Source organism: Aethalodelphis obliquidens, unplaced genomic scaffold (genome assembly GCF_003676395.1).
Source record: "Aethalodelphis obliquidens isolate GAN/ISIS:26980383/991018 unplaced genomic scaffold, ASM367639v1 scaffold14, whole genome shotgun sequence".
NCBI lineage: Eukaryota > Metazoa > Chordata > Mammalia > Artiodactyla > Delphinidae > Aethalodelphis > Aethalodelphis obliquidens.
This window is the reverse complement of record NW_020837958.1, coordinates 27,380,388-27,406,726: the sequence shown is the minus strand read 5'-3', so window position 1 is coordinate 27,406,726 and position 26,339 is coordinate 27,380,388. Positions and strand designations below refer to the sequence as shown.

General features: G+C 41.6%; 1 protein-coding gene across 2 annotated transcripts in view; it reads left to right on the top strand.

The window, feature by feature from the left end:
• Positions 1–11,842, top strand: part of GTF2H1 (general transcription factor IIH subunit 1) — a 32,137-nt gene extending 20,295 nt beyond the window's left edge. Inside the window, exons 8-16 of one of the 2 annotated variants that reach the window (XM_027115248.1) lie at positions 967–1,094; positions 1,208–1,295; positions 1,611–1,649; positions 3,977–4,065; positions 4,445–4,562; positions 6,581–6,671; positions 7,149–7,264; positions 8,351–8,443; positions 10,835–11,842. In XM_027115248.1, the coding sequence (XP_026971049.1) occupies positions 967–1,094; positions 1,208–1,295; positions 1,611–1,649; positions 3,977–4,065; positions 4,445–4,562; positions 6,581–6,671; positions 7,149–7,264; positions 8,351–8,443; positions 10,835–10,921 (849 nt within the window). In that variant the 3' untranslated portion in view covers positions 10,922–11,842. The remainder of the gene's footprint in view (positions 1–966; positions 1,095–1,207; positions 1,296–1,610; positions 1,650–3,976; positions 4,066–4,444; positions 4,563–6,580; positions 6,672–7,148; positions 7,265–8,350; positions 8,444–10,834) is intronic. The other variant, XM_027115249.1, reaches the window with a different exon arrangement.
• Positions 11,843–26,339: the final 14,497 nt, after the last annotated feature.

The following is a 26,339-nucleotide window of genomic DNA, read 5'->3' as shown; positions in this document are numbered from 1 at the left end:
CTGTTCGTTCTTCCTGCTCTTCTACCTAACTAGCTTCTACCCATCTTTTGGACATGTGTTCTAATGTTACTTCTTCAGTGAGACCTTCCCTAACCTCCCTATCTAAAGTATCTCCTCCCATTCCAGTCACTACACTGTGTCTTTATTTTCTCCATTTCTTTTCTTTATTTTCTTCATAGCATCTGTCACTTTCAAAAGTGGTCTCATTTTTACCTTGTTTTACTTGTCAGTTGTCAGTCTTCTTTCAGTAGACTGTAAGTTCCATGAGGCTGACTGTTCTTATTACTGGCCTATCCCCATCACATAGGAGGTATTAGGCACTCAGTAATTATTTGATAAATGAATGAATGGCATATGAGTTTTTACGATCTTTCTCATACCTCTTTAACCTTATGTCCCACCAATCCCTGGCCCACCCTTCATTCCAGGTATACCAAACAACATACAAACCCATGGCACAATATGTATTACATTACTTCTATACCTTTGTTTAGTTTCCTCTTCCTGAAATGTCTCCGTTTTTGCCTTGCAAGCACCTATTCATCTTATGGTGCTCCGTGAAGCTTTTTTGAACCTACCCTACCCTCCCTATACCCCACCCCGGTGGGAGTGACCACTTCTCCTTTCGTAGCCCCTGTGAGTTTTAACTAAGTGTACTGACTTACAGCCCAACGTCCCACTAACTAGTATTTTAATCTAGATCTAAAATTGCTCTTTAGGAAAAAAATGCAGCACTTAACAGTTAAGGTATTTTTGTGATACTAAAAGCAGTTAGTAGTATTTCTTCATTTTTTGCGTGTATAATGTCACTTATTTTTAAATGTTTACCTGTAAGTATTTGATAATGCTTAGAATTAATAAAGTCCTGTCATCCAGAAAGTTTTTATGGCTCAACATGTCTCTCCTAATAGATAAGAAAAACAGAAGTTTATTTTAATTTTTAATCTACTAAATTGTTTCTCACAGGGCTATGGCATTTCCTCTGTGCCATCTACTTCTAATTCTAAATCCATAAGAGAGAATAGTAATGCTGCCATCATCAAGAGATTTAACCATCACAGTGCCATGGTCCTGGCAGCAGGTCTCAGGAAACAGTTAAGTACACATGCTAAGATGCAGTAACTGGGTTTCCCATGATAGCCAGATGGAGTTTTGTTGTTGTTCTGCCTGTGGTTTTCAACATTAATTTTTTTTCCTTTGTTTTCAGAGAAGCACAAAATGAGCAAAATGGCGAGCCCAGCAGCGTTGATGGAAATTCTGGAGATGTAGATTGCTTTCAGCCAGCAGTAAAAAGGGTATGGGTAAAAAGTCTGGGACATTTACGGCTCACATTTCTCCAGATACCTTATGTAACTGACTGCGAGTACCTTATGTTGACCCTTGATCAGTTCAGATGACTCAGTTCCTTCTGGCCAAGATGTTAAGCATTTGGCTTAAATTGTAGAACATTTTAAAGAGTACTTCCTCAGTTTTGGCCTGCCAGCCTGCTTTCCATGGACTCAAGTCTGTTAACTGTTTTTATTGTTTTGTTTTATTTTTTTATTTTTATTTTTTTCCTCCACCTGTAGACACATACACATATTAACATACAGTTTTATTTTCTGGGAAAGAGTATCAACAAAGACTATGACAGAAAGAAAAAACTAAAGGTTAGTGTATGTGATTTTAAAAGATAAGATTGGCCCTCATGTTAAAGCCTGGCATTTCAGAACTGGAAATGTCTTTCATTAAATACTGAAAAGAGGTTGTGGGGGAATATGAACAGTTACCTACTTGTATGTTTCTTCTCTCCCTGCAACTTTGCCAAGCTTCGCTATCCCTCAGTTTTTTTAAGTTCCTCCCTCCCTCGTTATAAAAATAAGTTATGATAAAGCTTCCTTAGAGGGCAGTCAGGCAATATGTATTAAATTTTTGAAGGTTTATACCCTTAATTCCACTTCTGGATAGTATTCCACTTTGGACATTTATTTTTAAAAAAAATAAAGATGTGTGCAAAGATTCAGATACAAATACTCATGGCAGTATTATAATTGAGAAAATAGCAACCATCCTAATATCCGTGATACATCCATACAGTGGAGATTGATGCATGCAGCAATTGATGGCTTTTTAAAAGGATTAATGATATGTTGAATTAAAAAGAGTTCACATATACCATACGATAGTTCAGTTCATTAAAATTAAATTCAAGAAAGCATTTTTGAGTTGCCTTACATGCCATATTAGGTGGTGGGAAACAAGAAAGAATAAGATTGGGTTCTTGTCCTCAAAGAATTTAGTGTCTACAGGTAAAACAAAATCAAAAGAATAATTATAAAACAATTTAAAGTATAGTAATTGTGTGATTTACAATAGGAACCAAAGAGTGAGCAAGTAGATGAAGTTCACAGAACAGACTAATACGATATAATTAAGTTTATGATTTTTAAAAGGGGATTATGGGTGAGTCTTTTATATATTTCAGTTACTTAATATGTTTCTACAGGGATATACACCTTTAAAATTAACAAAGTAAGATATTTCTTTTCTGAACTAAGCAAAGTGAATCTAAAATGTAAGTTAGAGATGCTAAAGAAGAAATCTAGGAAGTGATGCTTTTCTTTGCAATATTGCACTAAGTACTCGTGATTCTTGGTAGTGAAAGAATTGTCAAAAATCATTGTGTTAATTTTCACAATATTCAGTGATAAACTGACTCTATAGATATTTTTTCAAGTCAGTAGTCTGCTGTGTGTTCTGCAAGGATTTATAGAATGAGAGATCCAGAAGTATTATATTCATGGAGCTTTCAGTTAAGTATGAAAGTTAGGTGAATAACTAGGCCTTGGCAGAGGCTTAAGATTTGGATTTATATAAGAGGTTAGGTTGGGACATGACTTGGGTAAGGTAACAGCAGGGGTAGAAATGAGCTTGACATATGGGAAAGGTAATGAAGACATCAGTATGCTTTGAAGTTGGCTCAAGGGTGTAGAGCTGAGAAAATAATAAAAGCTTAGGCTGAGTCTAGGTAAGGTGGGACTGATGGATGTGTTACTCTGAATAGCATGCTGAGGTCAGATCTGTTCCTATACTACAAGAGGACTATTCAGACTCTTAAAATAGGGGCAGTTTAAATACTGTTTTCAGATTGATCTTTTTTGAGGTATATTTAATATCGTAAACGTTTTGATCCTAGTCTGGGAAGCTACAGATGAAAGCTAACCAGATGAATTCCATAGCTCTGTAGGGATGAAATATTGTAAAATTGTTTTCCCAAATGTTTACATAGATTGTCACCATGTGTCTTATAATTAATGTGTTTTTATTATAAGGCTATAGAAATATAGCATTTTGTTACTAGTCCAAGAGAAAACACAGTAGTAAAACCAAAATAAAGAATCCAGAAGTAAACCCAAATATTTATTACATGGAGGGATTAAATACATATATGATAAACATGACATTTCAGAATAAGTGGGGAAAGACATTATTCTACACATGGTGTTAAGGGGACTGATTAATAATTTAATATTTTAAAAAACCCTCAGATTCCCTACCTTACTACTTATTTCAAAATAATTCTAAGTGGATCAAAGATAAAATTAACCCACAGAAAGAATAAGCATAAAGGGAATAATTAAAATTGAAAAACACCAAATTGGAAGAGAAGTATTTGCAACACATGTAAAAAAATTATTTTTTTATATTTATTTGGGGAGAAAAATAGTAAAATACACATTTTCATCTACCAAATTTTCAAATATTAAAGGTTCAGTAATGCTTAGTTTGGTCAGAGTGTAGGAAAACAGGTACTCTGTGTAAGTGGATGGTGAAAAAAAATGGGTTCAGCCATTTGTAGAGCAGTCATGTCTAGGAAGTGAGACTCATTTTGGGAAGACTTCATATTTTATCCTCTGTACAGTTTTGCTTTTTCAGTCATGTTCATTACTTTTGTAAGAGAACTTTACAATAAAAAATGTTGTGTTGATAATTATAGGCGAAGTTACAAGAGTCCATTGAATATGAAGACTTGGGAAAAAATAATTCCATAAAAACAATTGCACTAAACCTGAAGAAGTCAGATAGGTAAGTTTGGTGACTAATATTAAATTAACTTGAGACAGAATAGTTTTATATTACAAGTCATTACAGAATATATTCTGCAAGTATAGAACTCAAGTTTTAATTAGTTTGTTACCATAAAATACAGTATCTTATTTCCTTAAAAATTTACTTTTTGCATCTCAGGAAAGGATCCTAAATGATGGAAGCCAAGAAAATAAATTTTGGCAATCTGTGCTGTTTTCTTCCTATTGCCCTTACAGGAATTCAATTATATTATTGAAATATCTTTAACTCTTTACTTTGGGGAGAATGTTGTCTTGAGACTGCTAAAATATTTGAAAGCAAATGTTGAGCACCTTTATTCTGTGTGATTAGTAATTTCTTCTTTGCTAATCTTCAGGTACTATCATGGTCCAACTCCAATCCAGTCACTACAGTATGCAACAAGTCAGGACATTATTAATTCTTTTCAAAGTATTAGACAAGAAATGGAAGCTTATACACCCAAATTAACTCAGGTAGGTGACTTGTACTGTTTGAAAAACAGAATTCCCATTCTGTTTTCTGAGTTTATGAGCACATTCACATTGAACTGTAAAACTAATACTTTAATGGGGTTTAAAGACATATTTCTGCTTAATAAATTGAAAAAGAGGTAGAGAAAAGAGGTATTTGGCATACCTGAAGGTAAGATGATGATGAAAAGTAAGATAATGAGTTTTGTGATTGCTGATTTTTTCTTCCATATACACAGTTTTATTGGAAAAATCTCCCAGATTTCCCCAAATTTCTGGACATCACTCTCTAGATACTATACTTGTGAAAGATCTGGCCCTTGGGCCAAAGTAGGTCCACCTAACTTTTTTAAGCTGTGGTCAGTCTTCAATATTTAGATTCTTCCGCACAGCCCTAAAAAAGTGATTTCATCATCTGAGACACGTGAAGAGGTCATCTGCCCTCGGATGTGTATACCTGAGTGTAGCCAGTGACTAGTCGGCAAGCTCAGCAGTCACTGAAACTTCTGGTTACAATGCATTATAACATTTCTAACAAAAGGAAATAGGAATGAAGTGAACATTCATGTCCCCTTGACTCATAGTTGTCCTATAATGTGCTCTTTACACCAAGTTAAATATTTTTTTCATACACACATAAGTTTCTACTTGTAAAAACTCCACTGAGACACACTAAACCTGCGCTTGAGCTATTCAGCAAATGATTTGTTCCTCTCCATGGCTAGCCCTTGGTACTTGTTAGGCACTCAATGAAGAGATAGATCAGTTATGTCCCTAAATGTTGATATGGATACAGTGGGGAATGTGGGGTTTTTTCCCCTTTTGGCTAGGTGTATTCACTTCTTGAAAAGTGACAAATGGTATATTTCTGCTTTGCTGGATTTTCTTATGTCAGCTGCCATTAAGGAATTAACATTTGTTTTATTGTCATTTTTTTCTTTCCTTAAACTCAGTTTTACCTTAGCACTCTTACCTTCAGTGCTAAGAGTTCATAAGTTAAGTTGGTACTTAAGTAAGGGCTTGGCTAAGAAGAGAAAGACAAATATTACATGATATCACTTCTATGTAGAATCTAAAAAATAGTACAGGGACTTCCCTGGTGGCATAGTGGTTAAGAATCCACCTGCCAGTGCAGGGGACACGTGTTCGAGCCCTGGTCCAGGAAGATCCCACATGCCGTGGAGCAACTAAGCCCATGCGCCACAACTCATAAGCCTGCGTGCCACAACTACTAAAGCCCATGCACCTAGAGCCCATGCTCCACAACAAGAGAAACCACTGCAATGGGAAGCACATGCACAGCAATGAAGAGTAGCCCCCACTCACGGCAACTAGAGAAAGCCCACATGCAGCAACGAAGACCCAACACAGCCATAAATAAATAAATAGATAGATAGATAGATAAATAACTCACTCCCAATCTTTAAAAAAAAAAAAATAGTACTAGTGAACTTATTTACAAAACAGAAACAGACTCACAGACATAGAAAACAAACTTATGGTTACCAAAGGAGAAGGAGGGGTGGTGGGCAGGGATAAATTGGGAGTATGGGATTAACAGATGCACACTACCATATAGAAAATAGATAAACAATAAGAGTTTACTGCACAGGGAGCTATATTCAGTATCTTGTGATAAACTATAATGGAAAAGAATGAAAAAAAGAATATAGATATATACATGTACATGTGTAACTGAATCACTGCTGTACACCTGAAACTAGCACAATATTGTAAATCAACTATACTTTAAAAAAGGCAGGGGGGCTTGACTAGACAAAAGCTGTGTATTTTGAAGTACCTGTGGACTTGCCTGGTATTCCTGGAAGATTGGTAGGTATTCTGTTTCTACACATATTGTGTTTCTAGCCTCATGGAAAGTGGTTCACTCTGGTTGCTATAACTTACGTATTTATACAGGAATGAAGACTTATTGGACATTTTGCTATAGAACTGAAATGTTAAGTAAAAAAGATGGCCAAAAAAGAGAGAAACCACTTTTTTGTCTTAATTTCTTTCAGGTTCTCTCAAGCAGTGCTGCCAGTAGTACCATCACAGCACTGTCACCTGGAGGAGCACTGATGCAGGGAGGGACACAGCAAGCCATAAACCGTATGTGCTGGACCTCATGTTGCTGTCCCTTTACCTAAATAACCTCAGAAGAGCAATTTGAGAAGAGTGCTAAGTTTTATTGGTTTCTCTTTGGGACATTTCTGGAATTTTTGTTTTGTTTTTATGCATCCAGATCCTAAAGCATATTTAGACAAGAGTTGATGTTTCAGTATTGTTTTAATATTACAAACAGTGGCACGTTGCTGTGTCACACTAGTAATGTGTGATATTGCTCGTCACACATTTTTTTTCCTCTCCTACCTCTTAAAGCAAAACCTGAAAATTCTCCAAAACCCCAAGGAAATTTAAATTCTGTGGTCTTTCAGCCACAAAATCAGTAACTTGTCTCAGAATAGCACATCCTTGGTTTAGTATTGGTAGAGTGCGCATTCAGATTTATTCTCTGAGTTGTCATTCTTTCAGAGACCATACACGGGAAAATAGCTTTTATCCTATGGACCACTTTTTCTTTTGCAGAGATGGTGCCAAATGATATTCAGTCTGAATTGAAACACCTGTATGTGGCTGTTGGGGAACTTCTACGGCACTTCTGGTCCTGCTTTCCCGTTAATACGCCATTCCTAGAAGAAAAGGTCAGAACCGATTCCAAACACAGCCAGCTGTTGTAGTAGTGTAACTTAGTGAAGTGTTATCTTGAAGTTGGAAAATTGTATTGGATGTTTACTATGTGCCAAACACTACTTTGCATATATTGTTTCATTTAAGCCTCACAGCATCCTGATGGAGTAGGTATTGACACCCATTTTGTATACAAAGAAACTTGAGATCCAGACCAGTTCCATAACTTATAATCGTGCATCTTAAAAGTTAACTGAATCACTTTGCTATGCACCAGAAACTAACACAACATTGTAAATCAACTATAATTCAATTTAATAAAAAGGTAGTAATAGCTTTACTATATAGATTGCTCTTACAAACAATCTTTAAGAGAAAGATAAATACCCCATTTAAAATAATAGGCAAAACATTTTTAACAGGCGATTCACTAAAGAATGCAAGTGGCCCAATAAACCTAGGAAATTTTCATACTCAGTATTCAAATAAATTATCTTTAAAGCTACATAAAAAGCGCATTTTTCATCTATAATTTGTAAAAGGATAAAAAACTTAGAATGATCAGTGATGGCCAAGTTGCTAAGAAGAGAGTCCTTTCCTCCACTACAAGTACTACCTTTTTAAAACACGCTTTGACCCAGAAATTCAACATTTAGAAACTTAACCTAAGGAAATAATTAAGAATGAATGTATGCAAATATTGAGCCATAGAGATGTTTCTCTACCACTGTCTGTGTAGAAATGGTCTAAATATCTACCAGAAAGGGATTGGTTAAAGATACATCCATTTTAAATGACGACTTAGTATTTAATGACTTAAAGATGTTCCCGTTAAACCAAGTGGAATTTTAAAACAGTGTATACTGTATATTTTCTACATATGCATTTATACACATGCACAAAAAACATCAGGAAGGATATGAATTATAAACCAAAAGAATCTGAATATATTCATTATTGCTTCTCTGCCTGGTGGAGCCAGTTAATCTTAAAAAAAAAAAAGAAGAAGAAAGAAAAAGAAACCTTATGTGTGTTTTTCTCTTGATCCCTGTAGGTTCTTTGAGAGTCTGTAATTCATTATTTCTCTCATCTTTTTTTAGGTAGTGAAAATGAAAAGTAATTTGGAACGATTCCAAGTTACAAAACTCTGCCCATTCCAAGAAAAAATTCGGAGACAGTATTTAAGCACAAATGTAAGGCAACAATTTAATTTTGGCCTAATATTTTTCTCTGTGTAGTAAAATGATGAAATTTACTTTGTTTTCCTGTAAATGAGTATATATGTTGTTTTTTTTCTGTTGCTGGGAATACTGGGGGTTTTTTTAAGGCTGCTTTTTTTTTTTTTTTTTAAGAGCATTTATTTATTTTATTTTTGGCAGCATCAGGTCTTAGTTGCAGCACGTGGGATCTTCGTTGAGGCATGCGGGATCTTTCGTTGCGGCGCCGCGGGCTCTTCCTTGCGGTGCGCGGGATTCTCTCTAGTTGTGGTGCGTGGGCTCTGTAGTTGCGGCACACGGGCTTAGTTCCCCGGTGGCATGTGGGATCTTAGTTCCCTGACCATGGATCAAACCTGTGTCCCCTGCATTGTAAGGCGGATTCTTTACCACTGGACCACGAGGGAAGTCCCAGGAATAGTTTTTTAATTGTAAAATGTATCATACATTCAGAAGTGTATAAAATACATTTGCTCTTTTAAATAGTAAAACAAGTATCTGTGTACCCACCAATCATGGTAAAAATAGAACCAGTACCCTGAGTGTCCCTGTCCCACTCTCTCAAGGCCATGACTAACCAGGATTTGTAATAATCACCTACATGCCTTTCTTTATAGATTTACAACCTATATGTATGTTCGTAAGGGTATTTATTTTGAAAACCTGAGTAGCAAGTACAAATGTAGCAATGCAGAGAAAGGTAGAATTGCCATTCTATGAAAGTAAGCTGAACAGTTCCTGGATTATGGTCTGCCTTCAGCTTCCCTGGTTGACAGCAGGGCATGGCAAGTGGGTAAGAAGTGTCACCTTATGCCCAGGATTTTTAGCGTTGTTTTTAATGGAAGGCTAGAACAACCACACAAGATTGTTTCTCTATGTGTTAATGCAGGTCTTCTCAGAGGTGACAGGGAAAAAAGTAGTATGTACAAACTTAGAGTTCAGTGTTTCAGTGAGTAGGATAATCAAAACAAGTTTTACAGTTGAAAGTTGAAAAATCTTCATCAGTAATATTTTTAGTAAATTTTTATTCCCTAAACATTCTAAGTGGTTTTTCCTAAAATATAACAACGTTATTTATAATCAGAAAAGAAGCTCGAAGTGTCTTCCCACAGCAGAGCAAGGGTGACAAGTAGATTTCAGTTTATGTGCCTTCTCAATTGACTGTCACTGCCTGGAGCACTGTAGTCAACAGGATTCTGAGGCCATGTGCGGCCTTACAGGAGGCTGTGGCGTTCATCTCTTCTAACTGGTTCTGCGGAGCCACTGCAGCCTATGGAGCAGTGTAGTTCCCGGACAGAAGTAAATAACATAACACTCCCCCTTGTGCACGTGCATGCGCGCGCACACACACACACACACACACACACACACACACACACACACACACACACACACACACACACAGTGATAACAGGTGTGGTAAATAAGAGTTTATTTTGTTTTTAACTATCTCAGATTGAATCTAAGTTATTGGCATGCTACAAGGATTTAGAACTTCCTGGTCTCTGTCCCCATACTGCCAAAATTGACTTGCAGACTTTTCATAAGACTTTTACTTCCAACCATGTAAATTACACTCTCCACTTCTGAGGAAACAGATAATCCAAAGACACTCTGCCTTAGGAGTCTTTATCAGCTTAGATCAGTGTGGTCCTGTTGACTTCTAGTTATGTCTGTGACGAGGGTAAAATTGTTTTTTGCTCAAGATACGTAGTCCTGACCTAAGGCATGACATAATACTTGTGTGAAGCTTTGAGACCATTTAGATTTTTCTGTAATCTGCTGAGTTACATTGAAATCCTGAAGTGTTAGACCTGGAAAAGACCCTAGAGAACATAGAAAAGTGCTTCACAAGGTTGCCTGTGCAGCAGAATTAAGTGGAGGAGCTTTTGAAAATCAAAAGATTCCTGGGTCTCATCCCAGACCTGTTGCCTCAGAATCTTCAGGGGAGTGGGGCATTTTTCAAATTTTCTCTAAGTTAGTGTTGATGCTACCCTCTTGATCTTAGTCAAGAGGCTTATGTTTATATCTAGAAATCACCAGTTTAGTTCACCTTTCTCATTTGACAAAAGAAACTAAAGCCTAGAACCCAGGATTTCATGTTGTCCTATGGCTGATTAATGAAAGGGCAGACATACAGTGCAGGCAAAGCAGGTGAATTTCCAGCCTCTACTATACCCCACCATCCCTCTTACCTTTCTATACAAAATGTGTCTGATAACACCTTCACAGAGGGCTTGCATGTTACCTCATTGGAGAAACAGAAAAGAGCTTGGGAACAGCACTGAAGTATGTGCCAGATCTGGATCAGAAGCAGTAACTTCCCCAGCCTTTACCATTGTTGCCTAAGTGTCTTGCTATGTTTTTCAGTTGGTAAGTCACATAGAGGAGATGCTCCAGACAGCATACAACAAGCTCCACACGTGGCAGTCACGGCGTCTGATGAAGAAAACGTGAAGTGTCCGTGGCTCTCACAGGTTCTGTGAGACTGAGAGAACTGTGACCTGCAGTGACTCTGGAAACCTGGCCTGTCAGACATGCAGGTGATCACACAGAAGTGACAAGAAACATCTGTACCATGCCGACTCGGAGCTGATGCTATTGTACTTGCACATTGAGAACTGAAAAGAAGGGAACTAGGATTAAACTAAAAGCTAGGGAGGTAAATTAAGGCAGAACCAAAATGAGCTAAGTTGCAAATATATATATATATATATATATATATTTTAAAAAGACACTGTTTACAGCAGTTACTCAGGAACTGCTTTTGATTCACATTAAGCTGCTTTGAGGAATCTAAAAAAAAAAAAACTTTTTAAAAGGGTGCATTGATAAAATCTGAGGATTTTTGCTTTTGTTTTTTTATTGTGTAAATTTTTTTTCCTAAGTTTATGGCACAGGGTACACCTTAAGTATTTCTCCTCCATCTTCCACTTGGATCCTCAAGTTTTGCTGAATTCTAGTTGTACCTTACATCAGCAAGCTAAAGAGAGTACTTTAAAATAAAGCAGAGGGAGACTGTTGCTCAGCCATCCAGAAACAGTTGTAGTCAGAAGACATCATTGGTCCTGTGTTTCCTACGGAAATAAGAAACAATAAATATTGCACTGAATGTTTGTGGTTTGGAGTCCCTAAAAGATAAAGAGGGGACATATTTGCAGAAAGTCGTGTGGGGTTTTTATGCAGAATTTTGTCAGAGGACAATGCGCTGCATGTTTTTCTTTGAGTGCAAATGTACATTGCTAAGATTTTTTTTAAGATGGCATGTGCTTTGAAAAGAAATTGCATTTTTAAGAGTTTAAAAATCTTATGAGTGAGAGATATAAGAAATCTTACTTATTTTCACCTCTTTAGAAAAAATAAAAGATGTTTCTCATATCTCTTTTTCTCCAGTATCTGACTGTTACGGTCCTTGGCGAATTGATAATCATTGCATAGTGACTGCAAAGCCTAAATGCAAAAAAAAAAAAAAAAAAAAAAATTTGTTTTTGGAATCTGTGCCATATCTTGTTCCTGATAGTATCAACTCACCGTTTATCTAAGACATTAGATGTCTTATATTAAAAATTACAGAAAAAAGTAAAACTTTTTATAGATACTCTTTTAACTGTAACACATCTTGTGGATTCTCCTTATGTGTGGTACTTACTTGGGTGGGCTGCTCGAGGGCTACTCGTTTTTTTAAGCCATTATACAAGCTGGTTATCTCTCATAAAATGGCTACAACAGGTTTTCAACCTGTTCAGACTTTGAACCAGTAAAAGGAAAGTAGCAACATCATTCTTCTGCTTCAGCCGTCCCATTTCTCCTTCAGATCAGTTTAGTAATGGTGTGTTACACTTCACAGTTTTACAAAGTGTATTTCAAATGAATTATTACCATAACTACTCTATAAGCAATAGCAATCGAGCAGATAGAAAAATGTTTGAAATAGAAGAAAGAGTATGTCTGGGAAAGGCAGACGTAAAGAAATAAAATGCTCTGTTGAGTGCTCTGTTAAAGATTAAGTGATAAATATAATGGAACCTGAAGGAAGAAGCCATTGGGGGAATTGGGTGGACTTCACTAAAGAAGTAACATTTTAGCTAAGCCTTGAAGGGTGAACATGGAAGTGCATGATGAGGATGTGAAGACTTTGAAACCCACACACACACGTGTTGGGACAAGAGTGTTTGTTGGATTGGAGAGTTGGAAGTGAAGAGGCTGGGAAAATCAGTTTAATTCAGGTTTCAGATGGCTTTGTAAGGCCAAGATAAGAAATTCAGACCTTACCCATTAGGCATGGGGGACCTGGAGAAAATTTTAAGCACATGAGTTGTTTTTCTGAGGGTATTTTGCTTGTTCTGTTTGTTTTGTTGGATTAAAAGTCCAGCAGTTGGGGATGCCAAAACCTAGAAGGCTTTGGAACAATCCAGACTGGAAACTAGGTCCAAATTAAAGTGGAATTCTGGTAAATAGAAGAGGGAACTGAATAAAGACTTTCGTTACGGTGTATGATTAAGTCTCATAAGGAATGAAGGACTTAAGGGGGATTTCACCAGAGGTAGCTCTCACTTTCAAGTCCAGCTTACATTTGAAATATTTGATCCTTGGAGTCCTTTCAAAATGAACTTTGGCAGCTGTTTAGACCTATTACGGCCCCACCTTCACATTGTGGAAAATGATAGCAGCCGCTGGTGATTGAGAGCTGCGATAAACCAGTACTGTTCCTAGCACCTTCAGAAATGGTTTTGATGTTAAGTAATTTACCCGAGTAAGTGTCAGAGCTTACTCTAAACTGCTAAGCTTCTGCAGTCACTGAGATGGGACAAGATGCTTGTGAAGTTGGAAGCTTTTATTCCCCAGCCCAGGCTTCCACTGCATAGTTTTTCCTTTGACTGCCCCGTCAGTCATTCCTGCCTCCAATTCTATTCTGTACTTCTTTTACAGCAAATCACATTATGGGGTTATTCTGCCTAGTGGGTCCCATTAGCCCAAAGGGCTGCAAAATACAATAGTATAGTGAAAGCATGTCATGCCTTAGGAGAATGAGTTTCTCCTGGAAAAACATAAAATCAGTAGTGCTAGTCTACTTTGGACTTAACACTGCAAAATGAGTAGGATACTTTGTGACATCTGCTTCAGTCTGGAAAGCAAGATTGCTTAAACACCTGTAACTTAGGAGGGTAAGCCACTCATCCAGGCTGAGGGTTTAATCCAGAAAGTGATTTCCTATTGGTGCACATATCATCTGGAGCCAACAGTGGCCCTCGTATGGAAAGCTGCCCGTTTTAAACTTAGATTTGCTATTTCCAGTGTCAGAACTTGCATGGGAGTCCTCAGTGCATTACCTCTGCCCTTTCCCAATTTAGCTTCTTCAAGACTCAGCTGTTTTCCCAGTTCCTGAGGCCAGGGGAGTCTTAATTATTTTCAGCTCTTAAACTGTCCAGAGCTGGAGCATTGCCTAGAACCTGGTTCAGGGGTGATCAGCCTTAGTTTGTAGTCCATATCCTCGATTGGGTGTGTATTTAAGTCACAGAAAAGACCTTGGAATTCAAACTTTGTAACCACAGAGCCCTGTTTTCATAGTCTTTTGCAGAATCCCTAATATTTATGACAAACATGGAATTATACCTGTTGAGGTGGAGCCCGCGATCCAGCTCTTTCCACTCCCCCTAACAAAACAGCATGAAAAACCTACACCCTCTCTGGCCATCTGGTAACCTGCTGTGTTTGTTGGGATGAATGATAACAAAAGTAGGCCGAAGGCAGTCCCCTGGCAGTCCAATGGTTAAGAGTTGGTGCTTTCACTGCTGTGGGCCCGGGTTTGATCCTTGGTCAGGGAACTAAGATCCCACAAGCTGTGCGCGCAGCCAATAAATAAATAAATAAAAATGAATTCTCTTTAAAAAGGAAAGTAGGCTGAGGTTGAAGCATAAGATAAACTGGCTTGTATTTATTTATTTATTTATTTATTGGCCGCACAGCACGGCTTGCCAGATCTTAGTTCCCCGACCAGGGATTGAACCTGCATCCCCACTGCAGGGTCTTAACCACTGGACTGCCAGGGAAGTCCCTAAACTGGCTTAAATTTAAAATTTTACTCATCTGTAATCATAGAAATAAATAGCAAGATGGTAGACTTAAACCCAACTTACTAGCAATTGAAACAGACTGAACACTCTAAAAGACAAAGATTGTCAGATTGGATTGAAAAACAAGACTCAACTACATGCTAGTTATAATCACAGAAATGTCCATACCTCACTGGATTTGCCCTCCCCTCATGGCAAATTCAGGTTCACTAGGTATTAGAATTCAAAGACCTTTATTACTCAGATTTATATCTTTCTGGTTCGAGGACCTAAGTGGGGAACAGAGCAGTGAAAAAGGAATGACAAATACAAAATCACTGACCATTAATGTCCATTTTTTAAATTATTACAAAAGTATAATATTTTTAAGGTTTGAATAGTACCGACATATATAAAATAATAGAAGATGTTTCTGTATCCTTACCCCCAAATCTCATTCTCTTGAGGTAGTGCTTAGTGTATTTTCTCCTGGACATTTTTCTATGTGCTTAAAATTATTTTTCTAACCTACAATCTAAGATTTTTCTAGCAAAGAAACACCTGTGCACACATTTATACCCTTTAAGATAAGCCCTGACAATGGGCTCTTCTCCATAGAGAACCCATTCATGGTCCCATTTCTGTAAGCTAAGTTTTTATGAATTTTGATCTTATCCATTAGTGTGCTACTTCTGGCACCTGGTTATCCATAAGAACAGGCTATGTCTGGCCTGAATGCAAAAATTCCTTGGAATTTTACTTGTACAATCGGATTCTTATCACCCAAGAACATTTAGACCCACAGATATAAAAAGTAGAGAAAAAGTAGTGTTATAACAGGCCCTCCCAGAATTGACTGCAGCCTCAGCAGCAGTAGAGACATGGTGTAGCAGAGCCATTAGAGCACAGTCATTGGACCTACACTGGGTTCAAATCCCAGCTGCGTAGCTCACTAGATGTGTGACTACTTAATCTGTGCCTTGGTTTCTTCTTCATCTGTAAAGTGAGTGTTATAGTACTTAACTGATAGGATTACTGTGAGGATAACAAATAGAGTATATATAGGGCACTTGGAGCAGAGTCCAACACGTGACATGTGCTGGGTGAGTGCTGTCCTTAATGCTGATACAGGTTTTCACTGAGCCACACGGTGAAAGGCAGCATCTTCTCGATTTCACTGTTTAGAAATCTAAATGGAAGAAAATTTCCTCAAAGAACAGTAAAGTGCTTACTTTTGTACTTCTACCCCCAAAAAACTGCCCAAATCTAATTTTCATGGCTTATCTTTAATAGATGTATTAATAGTCACGTTTTTGTGGTGCCCTGCATTCTCCCAATTACTTTAAAATATACATATAAAATTGCTTATAACTGATTTCACACTTCAGTTGCAGTATTTATGAAATAAATTCCATTCTTTTGAGAATGTGAGGAGAACATTTCTGTGTTCTTCCCTGGGATGTAAAATATAGGTCAAGAGACAACTGTACGTTAAAAGATACTGTAAATTAGAATCCAAAATACATTTGAAATTAATGTTTCATTTCATATCTTATGTTTGATATTTAGGGAAACTCCCTTTTTTTGGTGAGAAGGGGAAGGGAAGCACATCCTGTTATCTTTTAAGTACTTGCTAAAATTTTTTCGTAAAAATAGAGGTTGGGATCTATGTAGAAAACAAACATGGTTACTGGGGGTAAGCAGGGGAAGGGATAAATTGGGAGATGGGGCTGACATACACATTACTATATATAAAATAGATAACTATTAAGGACCTACTGTATAACACAGGGAACTCTACTCAATACTCTTAATGGCCTATATGGGGAAAGAATCTAAAAAAGTGGATATATGTATAACTGATTCACTTTGCTGTATACCTGAAACTAACACAACATTGTAAATCAACTATACTCCAATAAAAATTAAGAGAAAAAATAGAGGTTGGGATCAAAGAAAAACAGGTTGAAAATATGCTGAGTTAGCAGGAGAGCAACCTTGAAACTTGATAAAACAGGTGAAGGGGTTTCTCTTCAAAACAAGGTCACTAACAGGCTTCAGGGAGCACATCCCCAGACCTAAACATGGTGATTTGTCATCTGGACAGTTGCATATCACAAGTATAGCTTAGTTAGGCAAGAAGGAATTTCTTTAAAAACATAATAGTGATCAATTTTCTGTGTTACATGAATAGGTTAGTAAAAATCTAGTAAACGAGAAAGCTCTCAAGCTCTACAGCTGAGCTACCTGGGTTCAAATCCCAACCCTGCCACTTAATAGTTGTGCAATTACTTCATCACTTCATGCCTCAGTTTCCTCACTTTTAAAATGGGCGTAATAAGCGTACCTACAGATTTATTGTGAAGGTTAAATAAGCTAATAAATGTAAGTGCTTAGAATACTGCATGGCACAAATTAAGCACTCAATAATTGTTCTTCGTACCATTTATTATTATTTACCTTTACCTGGCTTCAGCTCAAAGCTTATTGACTCAGGCTGGCATAAAATATCAACATTGATAGAGACCAGAGAGTAAGGGAAAAAAACTAATATTTATTAGATCTATTTGCTAGATATTTGCCATGTTATATGTACATTCTTAATCCTTAGGATTCACTGAACGATTATTTATCAAGCTCCTACTATACATCAGTCTACAGACCCCACCGTATAAAATCTCCGGGTCAGGAAAAGGCACTGTCCTAGATGATGCGTAGAATAGACTGTGCCTTCATGGAACTTAATAAAACTGAGTCTCGGAAAGGTGAAATGACTTGCCTAAATACCCTGACTCCAATTTGAGAGTGGAGAGCTAAGATTCAGGCTCAGCTCTTCAAAGCAAATCTGTGCAGCTGCGGAACTATTGACCTTTCTCTCCCTAATCGCCTTACTGTCTCCCCACCCTGCTCAGGCAGGCTGGAACTTTCTTTTCTCCCTGCTCTAAATAATGGAGAAAGGGAGATCTGTGCTATCAGGCCACACACTGACAAGCACATGTGGCTCTGAGGCTGGGAGACTGCTTCATTCTCCTGAAGTGCAGTGACGGACACAGATTCTTGGATTTGAAGCCCTAAGGGAGGGCCACCTGGGCTCCAGCTCTGCTGTTGATGCCTAAGCCTCTATTATGTGCTGGGTCCTCAGAAGAATTCAACGGACCTTCGCTGTCCTGTTTTCTCCTGACATTTTACTTTTTAAAAATTAATTTTGTTTTTTAGCAAAGTTATTCATGCTCATAATTTAAAAAATCAAAAACACTAAAAGATGCATACCAAAACATCAAATCCACCAACTTCCCTCATCACAGAATTAATCACTTTCAACTCTTTTAGCTTATATTTTACCATTCTCACTTTATCAATTTTGTTATTCTCCACTATTATGGTCATTAAGGATTTAGTGTTCTTATCATTATTCCCATTTCCCTCTCTCCAGCCTCCCAATATAGTTCACAGTTTTTTGATGATCAACAGTGTTCACATTTTGATAATGTGAAGATTGTTTGGTGCTTCAGTCAGGGTCCTGGCAGGAAATAAATGGCACCCTCAAATTGGGTGATTTAAGGAGATTAATAAAGGGGCAGTTTTCCAAAGTGTAGGCAGAGTAGAGAGAAACCATAAGTTATAGTGCAGTATCCTAGTTACCAGGCCTAGGCCTGATGAGGCGATGGAAAGAAGTGGTTACCAGGAGAGAAGAGACCCTGACAGGAGTTAAGGGACACAACCCACCCACAGTCCCACAGGGAGGGCTCCATCTCACTTTCCCTCTCCCCCAGTCTCTGCAGGGAAGGCAGAGGGCATGGGGGCACCGTTGCTGTGTGGTTGCTTCAGGTCAGCCCCTCAGGACCCAGAGCAGGGTGGAGAAGAAGAGAGTGGACCTGCAGGGCAAATAGAAGATATCGAGCATCACAGCCGAGCAGGGTCCTAAGGTTCCCTTAACTTTCTTGACCAACTTTTCTTTCACCACAGTTTCCAGTTGGCTTGATCTTCTAACACTCCTATGGCCACTTCACTCCAAACTCTGAACAGACTGTAAAACCCCTCAGCTGGCCCTTATATTTGAGCAAGTTATTTAACATGGATTAGAAGCTCCATGTGCACAGGCAGGTCTGTCGAATAGAGGACGTCCACCGGGGTAACTGGGGGGAAGCCGCTTTGCCAGCCAGGTCTCTCACATGTCAGTATTTGGGGAACTTTTCTCTGAGACCATTCAGTCTCTCCAGAGAAGGAGCCGCTGTGTCTCTACCTGGGAGTATAAGCCTGGAGACTAGCTTTCTGGGAATTGCCTCAGGAAGGGGGTTCTCTGTCTATAGACATTCTCTTATGCGCCAGTGCCTCTCACCACTTTGCTTGCATCCTGATTGCATTTCCCCAAAGAGTAAACCCCTTATTTTCAGTGAGGGTGGAGGCAAGAGGCAGTCATTTTGTTGCGCAGGTGGGGAAGGAATCCGGGAATCTCCAGTCTCTTAGATCCCTTGTTTCAGGCCCACACTGTACTCCTATCTTCCATAGAACTTGCTCCCTCCGGCTCCTGAGCCCATCTAGTGCAAATCAGCTTCCATCTCTTCACCACCTCCCTCTGTGGCCACTTAGATTTCACTCTCGTGTTAGTCACACTGATTTCAGCTTTCTAAAATGTGGTTGACAGACCTCAGCTGCGGTTGTCTCCTCTTCCAGTCTCTTGGTCGTTGTGTGATTATATGTTTGTATGTTCTTTTCCCATTATTTTAGTAAGATTTGGGGAAGGAACTAAGATAAACATATGAGTTCAATCTGCCACGTTTAACCAGAGATCCACTAGTGTTGAATCGTGGTTATTTTAGTGTCGAGGTGAATGCTCACCATTTCATGACTAAAGGCCCCATAAGATGACTGCTCTAAACCGACTGAAAAAAAATGCACAACCTAAAAGTTGAAACTTATGTTTTATTCGGCAGACATACTGAGGACTTAAGCCCGAGAGACAGCCTCTCATATAGCTCTGAAGGATCCTTCAGAAGAGGTAAGGGAGGAGCCAGCATATATAAGAGTTTTGCAAAACCAAACCAGGTAGTTGTACATCAAAAGGTTTCTGCTAATTAAAGAAAAAACAAACATCTCAAGTTAATGAATTTAGCGCTTTTCTCTGTATGGGAAGGTGCAAGAGTCTGGGCTCACTGAAATCATTCCTTTGATATGCACCTCAACTATCTAGGGCCAGCATACTGTTCTTTTCCATCCTGAATCCACTCAGGGTGCACCGTTAGGGGTGACTGCAGTGGCCGATGACTTGATGGCCACAACATCCTTTGTTTACTGATTTGTCAAGCAGCATTCTTTGTCCACAACCCAAACCCCTAGTAGCTATCCTCCATTCCTTGTCATAGAGCACGCCCAAGTTACTGAGCTCGTGCTTCTTCCCCTGGTGTGTGTGTGAGCATATCACATGATCCTACTGCTAAGCTGTTCACTAGCCCAGTGTTTTCTAAAGTGTGGTTAGCACACCCGCAGGGGGTTGAGTAAATATCAGATGACTGAGAATTTCAAATTTCTAATTGTATAGTTATATATTTTAATGTGTGTATATATATATATATATATATATATATATATAATGTAACTGGCATATCAGGCACATTTTTGCTAGGGATGAAGCTAAGTAAAATAGGGAGTCAATTTAAAGAAGCACGTTGAATAGAGTAGTATGGGTGCTATTCAGGAATGGCAAACATTGTGACAATGACTGATACTTGCTAAACACCAATGCTGCTGAGTTGCAGCTAGCTAGTGCTACATGATCCAGAAAGGAGACTTAAGAAGCACATTTCTTTCTAAAAAAGCCCTAGCGGGGCTTCCCTGGTGGCTCAGTGGTTGAGAGTCCGCCTGCCGATGCAGGGGACGCGGGTTCGTGCCCCGGTCCGGGAAGATCCCACATGCCGCGGAGCGGCTGGGCCCATGAGCCATGGCCGCTGAGCCTGCGCATCCGGAGCCTGTGCTCCGCAACGGGAGAGGCCGTAACAGTGAGAGGCCTGTGTACTGCAAAAAAAAAAAAAAACCCTAGGGCCTGTGCTCTTCCCCCAGCTGGAATGGAAACTAAGGATTGTCCAGTGTGGGCATCTCACTGTTTGTTTTTATGGAATGGACATAGAAATCCTTCGGGCCTGGTTGGAGTTAGCCAGTTGTGAGTTGCAGAGTGTGGGCACTAGAAGAGCAAAGCTGGCCTTTAGAAACTGCCTCCCTCTTTAGAGCTGCATTTCTGCCCCCAGAGAGCCCCCTTCTTTGCACCTTTGCTCCTGCGGCTCTGAGATGCAGGGTGAGCACATGGGAGGGGCTGGTCACTGACAGAGCATTCAGTTCTCAGCCTCAGGGAGGCCGCTCGCTTGTCTCAGAACTGCCCCTGGCACAGCTCCAGCCCAGATGAGGCAGCGCAGGTGGGGAAACAGGTGGTATCAAAGGTCTCTCCCAGCTCCTGGAGGCCATCCCTCTTCTTAGATCAGGGCTCTTGAGAGCTTCCCAGAAGTATCTTCATTTCAACATTCCAGATTGCCCCCCAGCGATCGAAAAGGAAGCTAACATTTATTGGGCACCTACTGGGTGCTGGGTGCTTTACATTTAAACCTCACAGCAACCTATGAAAATGGTATTATCCCCATTCTACAGAGGCCCCATGAGAGGAAGTAATTTGCTCAAGTTCTCATAGTGAGTGGTGGAATCAGGAGTCAAACCCAGAGCAGTGTGAAGCCAAAGCAAAGAGCCATACTGAGGGAAAGACGACAGCAGGCCTGTCCCCTGGAAACATGGGCCTCACCCTGCTGCTGTCTGGACATTGCATGGCTGCCTCTCTTTCCAAACTGTGAGAGAAACAAAACCGAAGGAGGCCAGGGTCTCGTGGGCAGGGGCTGCCTTTCTGAATCCATGCAAGGGGCAGAGACCAGCCAGCGTAGGGTGGCCAGAAACAACCATGTACTTTACATCATAAGCTAAGTATGCCATAAAAAAACTAGGAAACTTGTAGCCCCTCCCTGACCAGCCCAGCCTTGTATATACAACCAATTTTAGTACTAGGTAATAAAGTATCTTAAAAAAAAAAAAGTTGGATAAAGCAGTCATTATGTGCAGGTTCTAGAAGATCCTCACCCGAGGAAGAGGTCAGGCTCAGCCTGGGCGCAGGGCCAGGAAGAATGCTCTGAACCAATTAGAGTCTGAAATAGATAAACGGTCAACAAACTTGCCTCTCTCCTCAGTTCATTTCCTGAGATAGGAATATGGTTTATTGAGCTATTTCCTTGTTTTTCCTATTTCAAAGATGCATAAGGCTTAGAAAGTGACTTGCCCAGAAACATACAGGCAGTAGGAGTCATGTCAGGGTTTGAACCTGACTGGCTCCCAAAGCTGAGGTTCCCATGGAGACCCTCTTCCTGAAGGACAGTAAGTTTGGTGCAGCAGAGGAATGCAGTACAGATGGAGGCTCTGCCATCTGCCCCTCCTTGTCCCTTAGGAGATGTGCAGAGTATCTCTCCAAGTGGAGGAGTTTGCAGGGATGTCTGTTTTCTGAAAGGCCTGGACAGAAAGATAGACAGGGCCCTCCTCGGAAAGGGTCAATCTGGGCTTTGTTTTCCCCAACGTCTGGACTAACAAAATGGCAGGAAAACAGGCTGACAGGAGCTGTCCGAGATGATCACGCCAGCCCCCGGCGCACCCCTGCTGCTCAGAGCAGTGAGGGAGCAGCCTCCATGGAGCGGTGCCTGGTGTCAACTTCGTTGATTTTCTACTTCATTAGGTCAGTGAGAGGCTGCGGCGTCCACAGAGAGCCCTCTTCAGCGTGGCCTAGCAATTTCCTGAGAGGAACTCCCCGTTGTCCCTGCTGTCACGGGCAGTAGCTGCACCTGGTCTCCCTGCAGAGAACTTGCCCAGATTCCACCTGGCTTTCATGTCTTTGAAGCCTGGCTATAGCACATCTGGCTGTGTGACTTTGGGCAAGTGCCTTCACCTCCCCAAAACTCAGTTCCTGTTTCTGGAAAACGGGAGTAATGATGTGCCCTACTCCACAGGGCAGTTGTGAAGATTAAACAGTGCTTTTAAAGGGTTTAGTAGGAGTGCTGGGGACGTACATATTAAATGTTCAGTAAACATGGGAGTGATTATTATTGCAATGCTCAGAAAGTCTGCACCCGCGAGGTTTGGTGTCCTAGCACTGACTAGGAAGTACCCTTCAGCATCACAAGTAATTTCAAAATGGCTCAAATCCCAGGCTCGCCCTTTGGCAAAGTGAGAGTGGAGACGACAGTGATGTCCATAGCAGCATTGACCAAGAATTCTCCTTACTCTCAAATCTCCCTTCATCAGTCAGCAGAAGTTAAGGCAACCCTTTTCCAGTCTTCCACCTCTACTGCCTCCAAAATTCCCTCGAGATATTTTCTCTTCCTCTTTATTATACAGATTAGCATCCTGTAGACCCAAATCCTCCCTTCCACTACCAGTCCAAATACACAGTCTTCCCCAACCAGGGATTGATTCTGCATCACAAAAGCCCAAGGCACAAGTTGAGCAAAAACCGAACTCCCCTCAGAGACCGGGAAAAGAAGTTGAACAGGAGAGGGACTGCCCCAGGGCGCAGGGAAGGCTATGAACCTTGCCCGGTCCACTATCCACACAACTGAATTTCAGGCTCCCCCCCCCTCCGAGATGCGCACAGAGGGCTGAGAGGAGGAGCGGGTCATACCAGGAGCGGTTCCACTTGGCATTCTGATTTGGTTTTCTCCTGGAAACGGAATCTCTCTGAAGAGGCCGCCCCAGTTCTTGACACTGAGGCAGTGAGTTTTAGCTCCATCTCTGCTCCCAGGGCACCCACCCTACCTTCCCTGTCACTTTGACTCCACACTGATAAACACCCACCCTGGTTAAGAGCCTGCCAGCCCCTCAAACGCCTCAGGGGCCACTTTATGGGGTAGGGGTAACAAGGCCCTGGGATTCTTGCCTAATCCATGGCAAACTATCTCCTGCATCACCAGCACCTCCTCTGCCAGGGAGAGCAAAGTCTAAAGGCAACTAACACATTGTGCAATTTTCAACTTTCACCCATTACCCTAAAGAAGGTTTACCACCAGAGCCTCACAGCCTGCCCTGAGAAATCAATTCCATGTGGGAGGGAGTTGGTGAACTCCAAAGAAGAGCCTTCCTAGCCTGCCCCGTTTCAAGACTTTTCTCAGAGAACTCCTGCTGGGTCTGAAGTCTTCCAGGGAAACCCAGCTGGGCTTCCTCCCTAGGCTGTTCCTAAGTTCCAGGCACGACAGTGGGGTGTGATGGGCCCGAATGACACTCAGCCCCACTGGAGTCTGCAAGGGAGCCCTGCCAAGGGTGCTCGCTCTGGATAGTCGCCCAAGGCAGGAAGCTGTGGCCCCTGGTTACCATGGAGATCTTGGCACAGGCTGTGCCCATCTATGGCTGCCAGGCAGCCTCCCTTAGGAAATGAGGAAGAGAAATTTGGTTGCTGGAGAACTAGCTCATCCTGGGAGGAGACTCCGTGACACCATGAGCCTGCAGCCGAGGGGGCTGCAGAGGAGGCTGAGGCCGGGAGCTCTGTGAGAACAGCTCTCTGCTGAAGCGGCCTCCTGCAATCCTGTGGCTTCAGTGGCTGGGGTGTGGCCTCCTGCTGAGCGAGGCCTCTCCGCCAAGCTGCCAGTCCCAAGCCAGGGCTTGTTCGAAGTGGCTCTGGTACAGTGGAAAACCCCAGAAGCCAAGCCGGGAGTAGAGCCACACCCACAGTGCCACGGAAGCAGCCCAGGCTGGTGGAGAAGGCCGTGGTGTCTGGTGCAGGGAAGAAAACGCTAGACTAGTTGGGAGGTTCCTGTTTCTTAGTCACCACCCCTGAAACACTACAGTAGAGTCAGGAGCACTTCCCTTCCCTTCCCTTCCCTTCTCCCAGCCCTACTTCCCCACTGCGCAATGACGTCTGCCCTGCAGGCCAATCGGATTGCTGAGAGGCCCTGCAGTGTAAGCAGAGCAGGGGCAGGTGTGAGGGGCTGATCTCCCTCACTGATTCAGTGGGTAAAGGAGGGCCAAGGCTGTGAGGGCCTCTCCTAGGCTTTCATCCCTTCTGTGGCTAAAACTGGAAGATCAGCTCAGTTAAAATGTCCTTTAAGACAGCCTGACGCTGCAAGTCTGTTTGCACAGAGGGCAGAGCTTGGCCCTGCACACATGTGGGCTTTGCCAGGCTAATGGAGCACCAGGAACAGGGAGCCTGGTTAGATTATTAGATAGGGCCCTGAAGCAGCCCTGTGGGCAGATGAGCTGTCTGGACCTTGGGGAGTGTTTATCATATTTGACCTTTGATATTCGGAAAGCAAAGGGCTAACTGCTTTCCAGGCTGTGAGGCACCCCAGGAAAGACAGAGGGGCAGAGTAGCATAGGAGAAGAAAAACTAGACCAGGAGTTTGAAATCCACCTGGCTGCTTTCCAGCTATGAGGGGCGTGAAGCAATTACTTTTTTGTGTGTGTGTGTGTGGTACGCGGGCCTCTCACTGCTGTAGGCTCTCCTGTTGCGGAGCACAGGCTCCGGACACGCAGGCCCAGCTACCATGGCCCACGGGCCCAGCCGCTCCGCGGCATGTGGGATCCCCCCGGACCGGGGCATGAACCCACGTCCCCTGCACCGGCAGGCGGACTCTCAACCACTGCACCACCAGGGAAGCCCCTGCAATTACATTTTTTGAGGTTTGGTAGTCTCACCAGTAAAACAGAGGTCAAAATTTTTGTTCTGCTTTCCTCTCTCCGTTGAGGTGAAAATGCCTTGAGAGAATGGATATGAACCCCACCCCCCACCAAGCTACACATAAAAGAAGGCCCGATGAGCTTTACCCAGCTGCAGGGAAGCCTTCTCCATGTCTGTACCCATCACAGCCTGTGGTCCCTCCTGGGGGTCAAAGGAGCTCTCTTTTGTTCCTCTTAACAGAATCCCAGGCTCCCTTCTGGTACCCTGGAAAAATGAGGTGGGGTACCTTTTCGGGTCAGGGTGCTCTGAGCAGGCTCAAATAACAGGGCAGAGGGCCTCCTTCTCCAGTAGAGCCTGCGTTGTGAGGTGCAGCTAGATGAGTGCCTGTGTACCCCAGTTTAAACAAAAACCTAGGACCCAAATTTCAGTGAGGGGGCCCTGCAGTCAGCAGCTGCACAGCTAAGAAGACTTCCATTCATTTCCCACACCTAGCCCCAGGAAATTACCAATACACTTCCCTGGTAGTATTCATATTTACAATTGGCTTGATCCTCTTGGACTTTTAGAGGAAATTGCCCTTCTTTTTTGAGCTAGGCTTTGGAATGTAATTCTCCATCTGGTGAAGGTTTGAAACATCTACACAGGAATCAAAGAGATGGGTTCCTATTATCAGTAATTCACTTTCAAAGCCCTGTGAGACTGTTTTTTATTAACAATCCAATACCCACCAGTGCCTTGGGAATTTTGGACCCATATGGGGACAAGAGAGTGCCAGGCATGGATTTCCTGTTGCCATGGGTGGAGCCAGGAGCCTTGGATGTCTGTCTCCACCCCCACAGTAGCCCCAATCACTTTCCAAAGTAGGGGGCAGCCTTTGCCACTGGGTCCTGAGCAAAACTGGAAAAATGAAGGTGTGTGTGGAGGCTCAACTCCCTAGCTCAGAGCCTCCCGGGATGTTTGAACTAGAAGAGAGAGACCCTCTTATGTTTAGAGGCAGGGATGCTGAGACTACAGAGGGAATGTGACTGCCGTAGTGTCACCCAGAGGCCCATGACAAAGCTGGGGCAAGAACCCCAGGTCAGGGCTGCCTCTTCACCGGGTTGCTCACTCATCTTTGCCAAGCCACCACTGTCAC